Genomic DNA, 13,443 nt, shown 5'->3' with positions numbered 1-13,443 from the left:
CAGATGCTGGCTGGTGACTACCAAAAGCCTAGTGGTAGAGCAGGGCCAGAAAAGACTGCCAAGAGCTAAACATCCCATCTGCATGCTGAGGACCACATTTTAAGTGCAGAACTCCCTAAGCACAGCATGTACCCTGCATGTTTTGGTGAGAAGTGGCTCACTCAAAACCAAGAAGAGAAAAGAGATCTTGGGATGGGTGTGCTAGGTTGGACTTTTTAATGTGAACAAAAATCACTTTCCTTCAGACATATATAATTTCCACCCACATCTACACTAACGTTCTTTTGTATACTGGGCTTTCTGAATGAAATTCAATCCCATGAAAAAGCCCAATGCAAAGTACAGGGAACATTTCAGTTCCATTTCTATTAAACTGAGACTTCCTGAGGTGCACAGGACTTCTGGCTGTTCAAGAGACTGACTACCAAGATATGCAAAGACTTAAAGGGTTGAGGCCTTGCTGTGTACATCTAGTTTCCCAATGCTTTCTAAAAACAAATGCATCCCTAAATGCATCCCTAGTTAAGTATCCCTAACTTCTCTCCCAGARTCTATCAAAACATAAGTGTTCTCGAGTATAACTGTTCTAGAGAAAGGTTTCACAGCCTGATCACTGGAGGTCTCTGGTAATATGGAGACACTGGTAAATTAAAGATGATTAGGAAATGAAAACTACAGTGTCTAAGCATTGTAGAAATTGGGCGGTGAATTCATTTTTAATAAAGGTGAGAGGTGGTCCCAGATTTAACAGTAAAAAAAAGTTAGGAAAGTGCTATGCTAGAAGAATGTGGAAAGGATTATCTCAAATTTATTTAGAGAGACACTGAAAAAATATGAATAATAAGAAAAAAAACACTGCAAATGAGATTCTTTGGAGAAACAAAATGACAGAAGAAAACAGAGAAAAGTGCTCCTTGAATGAGTACAAAAAGCAGAGAGAAGCAGAGAATCAGAATGTTCCAACAGTGGCTTTAAGGAACTCAGGGAATAGTCAGACTTTTCACTGACAACTCTCTACCATAAACACATCCCCTTAATAATGAATCAATGAAGTATATGCATGAATATAATGTACTTCTTAGGAACTCTTTAGCAAGGAAACAGTACAGAATTAYGGAGTAGTTGTCAGGCTTTCTATTATTTATATTACATTTCTGCTGTTAAAAGCTTAAATGACACTGAACAGGAACATTTTCAAAAAAGCAAGTCTCTCAAGGATTTCATACGGTACTTTAATGGAAGTTTTCTACCCAAAGTCAGTATTGAACGTGGACTTGAGATCAAAGAGTAAGGTAGTATTTTTAGCCCTGAGCATTTTTACTCTGCTTATCTTTTGCAGATATAYGGATCCCTGGATAAGTGGCTTGCTGCGGAGGGAAAGTAAATTGTTCTAACCAGGGCCCTGCAGYACTAGGGACACAGAAATTTTCACAGGTGAAACAGACTGCCCTTCAGTGTGTAAAGTGTCATGGCTAAAMTCTGAACAAATACAGCTTCGTCCTCTGAAAGGGAGAAAGAGTAAGATAAAATGAGTTGATAAGAAAATAAAACGTAGAGAAGAAAAGAAAAACACAGGAATAGCATTGATAAATTACCCCAGATCCACACCAAGGCATTTCCAGTGTTAAAACAAAATGTATGGCATTTGAAAACAGCTCAGAATGAATGCAATTCTTATAAGAAGGGACCCTAATACCTGGAACCATCTGACCAAATGCAGTTACAGCACAGATTCTGCTCCCTTAATAGTTATCAGGAAAAAAGGTACTTTGAGAGGTCTGTATGTACAAGAGTGGACAACCACATTTGGTCAGATAAATCTCATTCTAAAGGCACCTATTTCTAGCCATTGCCTTTAAAAGAAGCCTGAGCTGCTTAACTGAGACACAGATGCCTTCAGTTAATCGAGATGAATGCAGATCTGAGGATAGTGCTGGCCCATGCTCACTCCTGAGGATAGTGCAATGGCTCATGCTAGATGCCTAATCTGGTTAACTCCTTAGGCAGTCAATAAAGTTTCATGCCTTAGCGGGTCCCAGTCTTGCAGCCTTATGAGTATTCATTCYGAGAGGTAAAAGTGAAGGATACCTAACGAGATCACTTGTAGTCAAGCAAATCCGTACACCTGTCCTTGTAGTAAAACCCACTCAATCTTTTGATACCACAGTATCTCAAGGTCTCAGGAAGAGATGGAGAAGATTTAGAAGGAACAAACAGACCGGAAAAAAGGTAGCAAGCCAACATGGAAAGAAACAGATTCTGTTCTGCACTCGAAATGTAAAACACAATTTATTTCCTTGAATTTCCTTACCCCTTTTGACAATTGATCTAACTTGAGTATTTTATTATCTTGTCTTTATTCTGTTTTTATACTATATTGCAAATAATATTCCAGTTAGGTTAGATATACCTTTCAGTCTTTCAAAGAACACTGAAGAGCTGTGAGCCTGGACTGTATACCACTGAGGGGAAGTTTTGCCATTGATTTTGGTGGGATCAAGATTCTTCCAGCCCAGCCATAAGATATGATATCCAATAAACTTGCAGTTTTACATTATCAGAAAGTCACAAACAATAGATACTCTGATTTTGTACCTCTTTTGTCAGATTRTACACCAGTTTGTAGAGAAGGGGGGTGCAGTCAACTCGTAATGTGTAGTTGCCTGAAAATGAAACACAGACACAGAAATCTTCCCCTTACATACCAGTTGGGATAAGTAGCATTATCTTCTTAATGGATTAAGCCCTGAAGTCCTTTCTTAGACAAACCTCTCCTTGACTCTAAGATAAAAATTGTAGATCTTGCATCAGAATATATACAGAAGCAGACTGTTTATTTGGTCACGTGGTGTAAGCTACTGCCTCTAAATGACAATGATGCACTGGATACAGTACCAATACAGTAACGTAATTGAGCCTTCCCATAGGTCTAAAATACACCCAACTATCCTTCATTTGCTGCAAGCACTTTTCATTCACATGCTCCCCAAAGCTTGTGTTAAACACAAGGCARTAGAAACATCCTATAAAAAGAAGTTGTTAAAAATAAAGCGAGTGCATTCAGGAACTGTGCCAGAGGAAGGACATACTCCTTACAACACTTTTTAAGACTTTCAAAGCAGCTATTTCTTTTATAATAAAGAGGTCTTTCTGAATGCTTTCACTGACTGTAACTGGAAGACAGGACATCTTCTGAGGCTTGCAAGACACTTGGCTTTCTGTATTTCAGAACTAAACTTCACCCAGACAGAAGGCAACATAGATGAAGAGTAATGCTTTCATCCATTCTCTTCTAAACCTCCCCTATACCACCAGGCTCTGGCTTCTACACTTTACACCCATGAAGTTTCCATATTGCCTGAGGGTTGTGTAAAGTTAGCTGGAGTCTCTCATGCCAAAGTTAGCAGAAAGGGCTCCATCCAAAAGAAACTATTACCATTTTGGAAGCAGGCAGGAGTATAAAGCAGTCTTCTCTATAGASTACAGCCACCTAACAGCAGCTGGGAAAACACATCTCCCCTCACATACAGACTAAAACAAAGAGGGGTGAGAAGGCTTTGCCATAATAAAGCATAAGCTATCAGATAACACTGTTGATAGATTTTGATATGGCTGTAGACTAATGGGTCATCCTTTGCACAACACATACTCATAAAAGGACTAGACTGACAATTACAGCCCCTCCCATAATGACAGAAAAAGTACTAGGTAACATTACTGATGTTTCCAAGGAGAGTCTGTATTTGAGAACTGGAAATTAGAGTCACAAAAATGCTCAAAAGGATGATCCACTATTTCTCTTTTTAGTGCCAAAGAACAATAAATAGAAATAATTTGCCATTCAAAACATGGCACAAGAAACACTGTAGAGAATGTGTGATGATAAACAAAATAATCACCAGAGTATATGAATGCCATAGCTCTACCAGAGATTTTAATTTTTAGAGTCAAGTGAAAAATGGCTAAGATACTTAAAACAGTACATTGAAGCATGGTGCTCTTTTTCCTTATTACGTTTTTTTTTTTTTTTGCTTTCACATTTTCTTTAATGCATAAAGTAAGAGACATGTTTGAACAATCAAGTTTCAGAAGCAAATTGTTAATGCATCAGTATGTTGGCTCCAAATCAGCTAAAAAATATGTGTTACCATCCATGCTGAGAATAATAAGCAGTTGTAAAGGTATTATTTCATCCATGAGATCTTCTAGGCATGAAATTCTGCTCTACTTTTTACACAGCATGTAGGCTGCATAATTGAAAGAACAGTTCTTCCCTCCCTATACCCCAACATCAACTCAGCATTTAGAAACTCAGTTTGGTTTTTTGTTTCCTTCCAATCCCTTTGTGACAGATAGAATCTTCAGTTGACAGAAAAAAGGATTTCTTAAATATGCCTATCAATACACATTGTATTCACACACAGCAAGCCCAAATAAGTTGGGTTTAACATGGGAAGAGCAATGTCCTAAGCAGCTGGTGTCATGATGCAGGACAGCTTCATGGGACTCCACTGACTTATTTCAGCACATACAATGGCAAATGAAGCCCTTTTATAACAAAACTCAAAATAATTTGAGAGGGATACTGTCCTCATTATTCCAATTTAGGTCATTGTGCTGGCCTCAACATCCAAAATCCAGTTTCTAACCAGCATGCCTGCACGCTAGATCCTTCACAGAATTTGAAGGGCATAGTGAGAGCAATAATGGTGGGTCATCTTTCTGGGAAACACTCGAGTCCTTATTTTTCTAGAAGAGCCCTGCCATAATACATAATTAACTCTCTGCACAGCCAAACCAAAGCACAGGTGACAGCAGTGGCCCAAAGCACTGAAATGAAGTCCCACCTCCACAAAATCTAAGCCCAAGGCCTCGGCACAAATTGTCTTGAGACTGTAATAAATGATAGTGCCTCAAAATATTATCACTCCACAGTAAAAGGAGCTGGAGCTGCACACACAGCACAAGGAACACTGCCTTACACATATTAAAACTGTAATTGTATATTGAAGCTAATGCAGTTAAGAGAGAGTTTTAAATTCAGACTGCTCCATTCATTAGCCTATAACACTATACTCCTTCAGGAGACCTTCTGGACTCAGTACACTTGGACTGGAGCTCATGGATGGTGTTATTTGCACCCAAGAAAGCAACATAAAAATTTAAATGGATCTCTCTCACCACTTAATTCTGTATTTGTTACATTTATTCTCAATTTCACATTATCTATCTTATGTTTGCCAGCTCTGGATGCAATAAATAATACAGAGTGAAATATTAAAATTGACATTTGGGAAGTAAAGTGAGTTTAAAAATAAAAGACACACCTTCTATAGAAGAATCTGTGTTGATGTATGCAACTGCTCGCTCTTGGAGGATTCTGGCATTTTCCTGGGGTTGTAGAAGTAWAATTGTTACTTTTAATTGTTGACATTTAGTCAAGGGCATGTTAAGTACATTCTTTTTTTACAGCATTACATTTAAGAACCCAGTCAGGATAAGTAGTGCTATGTATCTTACTAATTATATTAATGTTTGAGAATGGGTCAATGATCTGGACATATGAAATGCACTCCTGCTTTCTGGGATTTCTTAATTTGTTCTGGAAACCATCCATAAAATGCAGGTGCTTTCTCCTGCATCACACGATAGCAAGATGGAACAGGAGAATTATTGAACAGTATTGCCATAGGGCAAAGTTAAGGTTATACATGTGTTTTAACTGTGCACTTCYTGTGCTTAGAAACTATGGCACATTATCAAGTTGCATGTCAACTGCTTTTTCAACTTGCAACATGTGACTGTGAGGTGGTCCAGAATTCCCCTGTGCTTTTAATCCCTAGTTATTCACGTGAGCTCCCAGGACTGAGTTCAGTTTTAACACTGGTAAACTGGGTACTGCTGTCATTTCTGCATGCTTCCATTTCAAAAAGGGATGAGTCAAAGCACTGACATTTCCTATTAAACTGAATTTGATTGACTGTTTTGAGACAACAAAAGCATTGCTTTCATTCTAAATATATACACACACGCTTATTTTTTTGCAAGCTGGTAATTATGTTTGAAATTGATATTCTAATCAGTAAGTCTTGGCTTTGTGATACATATTCTAATTAGTTTAGTAATTGATATTTGATTCGTTCAATTTATAAGCCAACTAGTCATTTCTAAGTTATTTGAACTACAAATTGCATTGGTAATTGGTAACTCCATAATGCAATTGGTGTCTTTAAAACAAGCAGTAGAGAAAATTCTGCAAAAGAATATGAAAGGAGGGGGAAAACCTGTGTATACATACATGTGGCCTTACATATGTGCAAAGTCATATTAGCAAAATAAAGAAATTCCTTCATTTGCAAGCAATGAAGATTGTTTATGTAACAAAAGGACATTGCCACAGTTGCAGAGTCTGCATGTTACACAGAGGAATGTGAATATAATGGGTTAATTTTCCTCAAGATTTAGAAGATGACAGATCTGGCAGCTGCAGAAAACATGGATGTAAACTGTGAGGAATGTCTCTAGAGAAACTGAATCTAATTTAGGTGTCAAAGAGGACAAATGTACACTGCCAAAATAAAGCAAGAAAACAATAATGTAAGAACATTGAGGTTCAGATATGAATTGTGCTTATGGTTTTCTAATCTAGTACAACTGCCATTGAATGAAATAATGGATTACTAGATATTAAATTATTAAGCCCAAAACATTACAGAACAGAGGTAGAGATATAAGAACAAATCAAACATAAAAAGAACTCCTAATTTATTCATGACTTGCTTAATGGAAATTGATATTTTAAGCATCATTGTTTCATATTCCTCAGAGTTTAAACAATTATTCTTTTCTTATTGACAACATCTAAATATGTGTATATATGGGTAGAGAAAGAATGCACAAATAAAAGTTTTATACACAGCATACTTTTGGTACCCATGGAGTTTAGCTGGGAAGAAGTTTTAATTCCAGCACTTTATCTTAAAATCAATTAGTGAGAAACGTTAAATTCTGCTTTTCTGATCTAACATCCCATAAACCAAAGATCACAGACCCTTTCATTTGCCAAAGAGGATTCATTTCCATGCAAAGGATTTGGTGCGCTCATGGATCACGGATGCATGATCTGAACTTTAGTTTATAGAAACTAAGGAATTTCTCAAGTAGCAAGTGAGAGAATGAATCAAATTAGATTATATACGGTGCTATCATTTTGTTGAATGAAGGGATAGGCTTCCACACAGGACAGAGACCACTAAGGGACACTAGCTTTGATTTTATATCTTAGAAGAGCTTGTGCACTCATGTTGTTGTGACTAGTTAGATGGGCAGTTTGTATAAATACGTGAGGGGGGCTCACAGTTCCTGAAGAGGAGTCTGTTGTGCTCCAATTTTACCTCAAACCAACTGACTGCAGTCTAGGGACAGACACCACTGGGGGACTGTGCCTGCCTGCAACAGACTTCCAAGTTATGTTTTCTTTATACTATTCTTTATTTACCTCAGCCCATTCTGTGGAACCCAACAATCCAAATTCTTCTGCATCCCAGCTAGCAAAAATAATAGTTCGCTTAGGTCTCCAACCTGTAAATACATAGTTAAACTTGAAAATTAGACTTAAATTTAGGAGGTCTAATGAGAGATCACGACAGTTAATTAAATCACTTTTAAAAATAGCACTTAAGTGATATAACAATAATAAAAAAAMCCCTCTAAATTCCTTAATTGAAAGTAGAGGCACTTCCTGTTAATGCAACATTTTTATTCCATACAACTAAAAGGATAATATTACACTGATGAGAGATATGAGAGAATAAATTCAACCAACTAAGATTCAGTGCTAGTTATGCATCTCTTCATTGAATTTGCATATTTCATAATGAGAAATACTACTTTCTGTAGAGGTGAAAAGTTAAATTAACACAACTGCTTACGGAAACATTCAACACAGTCCCTCCAAGCTGCTGTTTTCCATACCCATCCTTTAAACTCTTTGATAAATAAGTTACCTTCCATCTTAATTTTACCGAAACTCCGAACAATCTCTTGAAGAACAGCGACCCCAGTAGTTGGATCAATGCCACCAAATACCCAGGAATCTCTGTGACCTCCTAAAATAATATACCTGTCTGCAAAAAAACATAGAATATAAATCCTTAATTCAAAATGCATTTAGGTTACCTATATTTCCTTTGATTCCATCCCTACTTGTGTCAAAAGAAAAATAATGTTTAATATCAGCATTAGAGATTTATTTTTAAGGTAATTTGCAATCATTCAATTACTTTACTGAAGTGTATAAATGAAGACAAGAAATATTTTATACATATTTCTCCAGTTAAAAATCTTTCACCTACATGGCTTGCTACTCAGAATCAACAATAGGATGTTGAAGTCTCGAATTATCACTAGATTTCTGTACTTTGCATTGTGTTAAGCTTTGCAAGTGCAAAGTGTATGAATCATGTAAGGGGAATCCTATAGTAAAATGACAGGATTTATAAAAAGCTCTGACAGCTGTCATTCTAACATTCCAATTCAAATATATTTTTAGGAACCTCAAAACTGTGATGGGARGGAAGGACAAGGTATTACGGATTTCTCGGATTCCAGTACTATCTGGTTATCTCAAAAACTTGTAGTTTCTTGCAACATGAGAACAATTTCACCAAATACAAAATAAAGAAGAAATTAAAATCCTCAAGCATCTGATGCTCACCTGGTTCCATAGCTCCTCTGAGGATGCCGATGACATTGTAAATTCGTGTTATTTGATTGTTTGTTTGAACATGCATTCTGACTTTTCTGAAATGAAAAGCAGTGTGGAGTAACCATCTCTGACTTGAGAGGACAATAAAAACTCAATGTAAGGGCTTGTAAGCCAGCAACTTTGTGTGCCCGCTCTGCTTTGTGTGTTCTGCACTGATCTAACCCCTGATATTGTATCAGTATCCCATTTTTATTTCAGACTAAACTATTCACATAAAGATGCTTTAAGAACTAATCTATAAACTTTTAGACATTTAAATAATTTATTGAATTGGTATTTATGAGAGTCAGCACTTGCAAATTAGAAGAGGAAACTGACAGGCATAGACAGTAATTAAAAATACATTTAAATGTTGACCAAAAATGATAATTGTGGAGATACATATTTTTATAAAGAATACACTGTGGTTTTACAGCACAATTAAGTGTAACAAGATAGTAGTTGGAGAGATGGTCATTATAATTACTCATCCATGAATAAATTCAAATCTCTGTTTGGGACAAAGATCAAAGTGATCAAGCTTTGTCAGTCCCCTCTCCCCCCCCCCCAAAAAAAAAAAAAAGAAGTGTTATAAAAAGAAAGGAAATTCACATGAAAATAACGGAGTATTTAGACTTTCTTTAATTTGTAGAAAAAAACAAAACATCAAACAAATATGCTTTTATTTGTGTCTGGCAAAACCTCAAGAGTTTCACATTCGAAGTTATCTTCTCAGCAGCAAATCTACATAGCTGTCAAAATCAAAACCTACTTCAGGACAGCTATTGGATCTTTGCCCAGAAAATAACTGACACCAGTGCCTTGAGCTTGCAAATACTTGCACACTTTTCATGCACAAGTGACTCTTTACCTAGACTCGAAAGGCTGATTTTGATATGGAGTTGCTCTGATAGAGAAGTATATGTAGAATCAGCCTATAATATTTACAAAACTGTGTCACTGTCAAGGAGGAAGATGTCAAAAAGTGCATTCCCAAATATTTCCCATGTACACGTTCTGTTGATGGATCATATTGTTTCTTTTCTCACTGCTTAGTTTTACTGCTCTTCAAGACGTTCAAAACACTGCCTTAATTATGTCAAATGTGCTCAGTTATTTGTTTTCATACTTTATTCATTTTCAGTTGCTGTTAAAATACAGCAAGAAAGAATAATGATAAATGAGGTCTTCATATAATTTTATATTCAGACTCGCTCTTTTTTTGCATGAGGTAGAGCAGTGATAATGACACATCATTATTACATACTGCCCATTGTTGTATTCCTCATGGAATAACATCTCATGTCAACTGAAACTATTTTTATGTCACACATTCCTATAGGAAAGCAATCTTTAGCTTCATCTAACACAGCTTACCACTTATAAATGAGGAGGAACTACTGTGATGCGCCCGGACAACCAGCCAAATCCCTGACAGCCCACAACAATCGCTACACGGTTCAGTCTGCTAGAGAGCCACTCTGTCAGTGCTGGGGAGCTGGCCAGTTTTATTTCTCCTTTAGAACTGAGAAAATGTAAACATCTAACACATTATTGCTAATCCAATTGGTTGAAGTCCAGTTTCTCCCAAACAAGTCAACAAGATGCTTTGTCTTCTTTGGCTGTGTTAGTGTTCAGGGCTTTTAGCCATGGGGCCTAGCAGGTTTGGGGAGCAGCTGACGGACTCCCAAATCATTTTGCACACTTCACAGCTCTAAGTTCACAGAAGTCCTGGGAGGTTTCCAGTGGACAAGGGAAAAACACATATAGGAGAACTACTGAATAGTCAATACTTCCCCCTTCCACCACAACAAGCTGGTTGCTCTATTGTTGCTTCAATCATCAGAAACAGGAAGGAAAGAACAAGTGAGAAGGAAGTTTTAGGTTCATTCAACAGTAACAGAAAACATCCACTTTCTGCTGTCTAGCCATTTTTAAAAGCACCAGAAAAACACTGTCTGAATCTTAAAGTAAGGAYTGAGGTGGAAATAATAGAGATTGATCTAAACCCCCTGAGTCTCTCCACTGACTTTGGAGGGCGCTGAGCAAACCCATAGTTTTGACCATTCCACTTATTTTCAAATCCTAATCATTATCACTGACTATTTCCCACTCAGAAGGAAGTTAATTTCTCCAGAATATTTCTCTAGATGTACTGTTTCACAGCCTTGTTCTTGTTGAGATTTTTTTTTTTCAATATTAGATAAATAGATGAGTATTCAAAACAGACCTTGTAGAAAAGTTGTGTGCAAACCCTGGCCCTATGTTATAAGACACATTGAGATTTCCCTTCCAGCTGCTGTCTGGAGCCGCAGGTCCTCCCATTGCACTGTTAAGTGAAAACAAAGACAAATGTAATAGACCAACAGGCTAAAACCAGGAATTCCCTTAATGGCTACTGCACCTAAGACAAGGTGGGTATACAAAAATTTTTTAAGACATACATCATGCCAGTAATTGATTGCTTTGAAATCTCCACATAAGCTTAAACCAGATAATTATGCACAGTTTATTAAAAAGGAAAGGTCTATAAACTAACATAAGTACTTAGCATTTTTAAATATATAATGATAGTGGGTTAAAGCAGAGAAAGTAATGAAAGAGATTTTTAATTTTCTGTCTTCTCACCACAATTCACTAGATTTTATATTGTTCTTTAAAAACAGAACATAGGCAAACTTGTTTTTCCATAGAAGGCTTGCAGGCAGTTGCTATTTATTCATGTTTTCTGAAGCATACACTACTACAAAAGAGCAATAAATACAGCAGCATGGATTTTACCAGCTTAGTAAAGAAGGATTTTGCTGCATATTTGTGAATACTAAACTCTGTTAAAGAGGACTGATGTATAYTCACCGCAATAATATTTCTGCATCATGATATCCAATGGGATGAACTGGGATCTTGGGAATCCCTACTCCTTCTTTAACTTTATACCGGAAAGCGTACTCTGAGAAAACATAACAAAATGTCAAGTTTTAGTGTTCTTATCAATTTCCACCAAACTGGAATTACTTCTGAACAATGCAGCCACAGAGTAGCCACAATCACACATCACTTCTTTACTTCTTAAATCACTTCTTCAACACTGCTTCCATGAAACCAAAATGTTGCAATAAGACAGAGCCCACACCCGGTAGTGCATCTGCACAACTAGAAGCCTCCACTTTCAGCTCTAGGTCAGATTTGCTGTCCATCCACATTACTTGCACATCCTCAAAGCTGACGGTGGGATAACCCAGCTGGTGTGCGAGGGGAAGACAGCCCCTGTGCAGCCTGTTGGCAGGCAGCAGAAGATACCCACAGGTGCATTTACCTATACCCTAGTCAGGCACTGGCTCTCTGAATCTGGTGGGCCAGGCACACCCAGTCTATCCTGTCTATCCTTATGGTGCTGTCTTTTATGCCTCCAACAGTGCTCACACAAGCCATTGAGCTTTCTAGAAGCACCCCTGTGTTCCCATCCTGTCAGTAGACAGGACTGGTAGGCACCTTAGTTCAGACTGAATTAAAGCTCTCTATAAGGGCAAGACAAATATATCATGCCAAATCTCAAAAGATGCCAGGTTTCTGCTAGTTTTAATACAGAAATTTTACTCCCTTTACATAGAATTTTAARCCGTTTTTCTGTTTGAAATTTAGGATCAGCAAGGAAACATAGCCCTAAGCAAAGCTATTACTCCTCTTTGATGTTAGACTATAATCTAGTTTAAACTGGTCCTCTTGAGAAAAACAGAAGTTTAAAAAGAACTATAAATTCTCAGCCATTTTCTACTGTTTTTCAGTCTGTAAACCAATACATGTCCTGTTTTCCTACAAGTTATAAGGCTGGAATCATAAAAAGGAGATTTTACTAAAACTTACTTTCTCTGGGTAACTCAATGCAACCAGTTGAAATGACATACAGACAGAACCCGATCTGCAACAGGAAAATGAACTACTGCTAAAAATCATTTTAAGCAGCTTTTATCTTTGCATTGTACTGGAAAAAATGAATTTCTACTGACACAATAACTTTCAGCAYCAGTTTAGAAAGTACCTGATGACGCAGGGTACAGATCTCTCACACACCTTTTGCAGGATAACCTGGTGTTAGAGGGTCCCCAGCTCCATTCAGGTTTAATACGTTCCCACGCTGAGCTCCTCCACCTGGAAGGTTCCAGCCATCTGGATAAGCTTCTACTCCTGGGGCACAGTAGTCAGCAGGGTCTGAATAAAGTATGATCCCTTGGGCTCCTGCTAATATGGCATTTTTAACCTGTGAAAGGATCTGCTTTTAAGAAATGTCAAATGATCTTTTTTTAATACAGTCATAAATCTGAATGTTGCAACATACTTCCAGTAGTGAGAGAGTTTAAAAGTCATCTTTGTGGAAGAGTGAAAATGATCACGGACTCAGCAGAAGAACACACCACAGTGAAACACAGTATGCTCATTACTTGTGTCACACCTTTTGTCATAGCTCAAGGCTATGAGATAAAGCACAAGGCATAAAACTGAGGCACAAGAACTGACCACTATCCGCATTATCACACGATTGTCAGTTTTGCTGGAGCCGTTGTCTAAATCGGACAAGTAGTTCTTTAAACTCTGGGCCTCAGATTCCTTGTCAAATACTTATGTCTTAAAATACTGCAGCCCTGTGGAGGAAAAGTAGTAACAGACCTGGCTGTAAAATCTATTCAGTTCCCTAAACT

The 13,443-nt window shown here is 37.4% G+C and overlaps 1 protein-coding gene across 4 annotated transcripts in view; it reads right to left on the bottom strand.

The window, feature by feature from the left end:
- LOC112973713 (N-acetylated-alpha-linked acidic dipeptidase 2-like) overlaps window positions 1-13,443 on the bottom strand; it is a 32,700-nt gene that overhangs the window by 10,749 nt on the left and 8,508 nt on the right. For 3 of the 4 annotated variants that reach the window (XM_026081931.1, XM_026081933.1, XM_026081932.1), the window contains 8 exons: window positions 12,818-13,004; window positions 11,603-11,696; window positions 10,977-11,075; window positions 8,717-8,802; window positions 8,007-8,126; window positions 7,499-7,581; window positions 5,328-5,391; window positions 2,596-2,663 (listed from right to left, as the gene is read on the bottom strand). In XM_026081931.1, coding sequence (XP_025937716.1) covers window positions 2,596-2,663; window positions 5,328-5,391; window positions 7,499-7,581; window positions 8,007-8,126; window positions 8,717-8,802; window positions 10,977-11,075; window positions 11,603-11,696; window positions 12,818-13,004 — 801 coding nt within the window. The remainder of the gene's footprint in view (window positions 1-2,595; window positions 2,664-5,327; window positions 5,392-7,498; window positions 7,582-8,006; window positions 8,127-8,716; window positions 8,803-10,976; window positions 11,076-11,602; window positions 11,697-12,817; window positions 13,005-13,443) is intronic. The other variant, XM_026081934.1, reaches the window with a different exon arrangement.

This window comes from Apteryx rowi, unplaced genomic scaffold, assembly GCF_003343035.1.
Source record: "Apteryx rowi isolate R43461 unplaced genomic scaffold, aptRow1 scaffold_560, whole genome shotgun sequence".
Lineage (NCBI taxonomy): Eukaryota > Metazoa > Chordata > Aves > Apterygiformes > Apterygidae > Apteryx > Apteryx rowi.
Note: the sequence above shows the minus strand (reverse complement) of the source record. Positions and strands in the feature narration are given on the sequence as shown.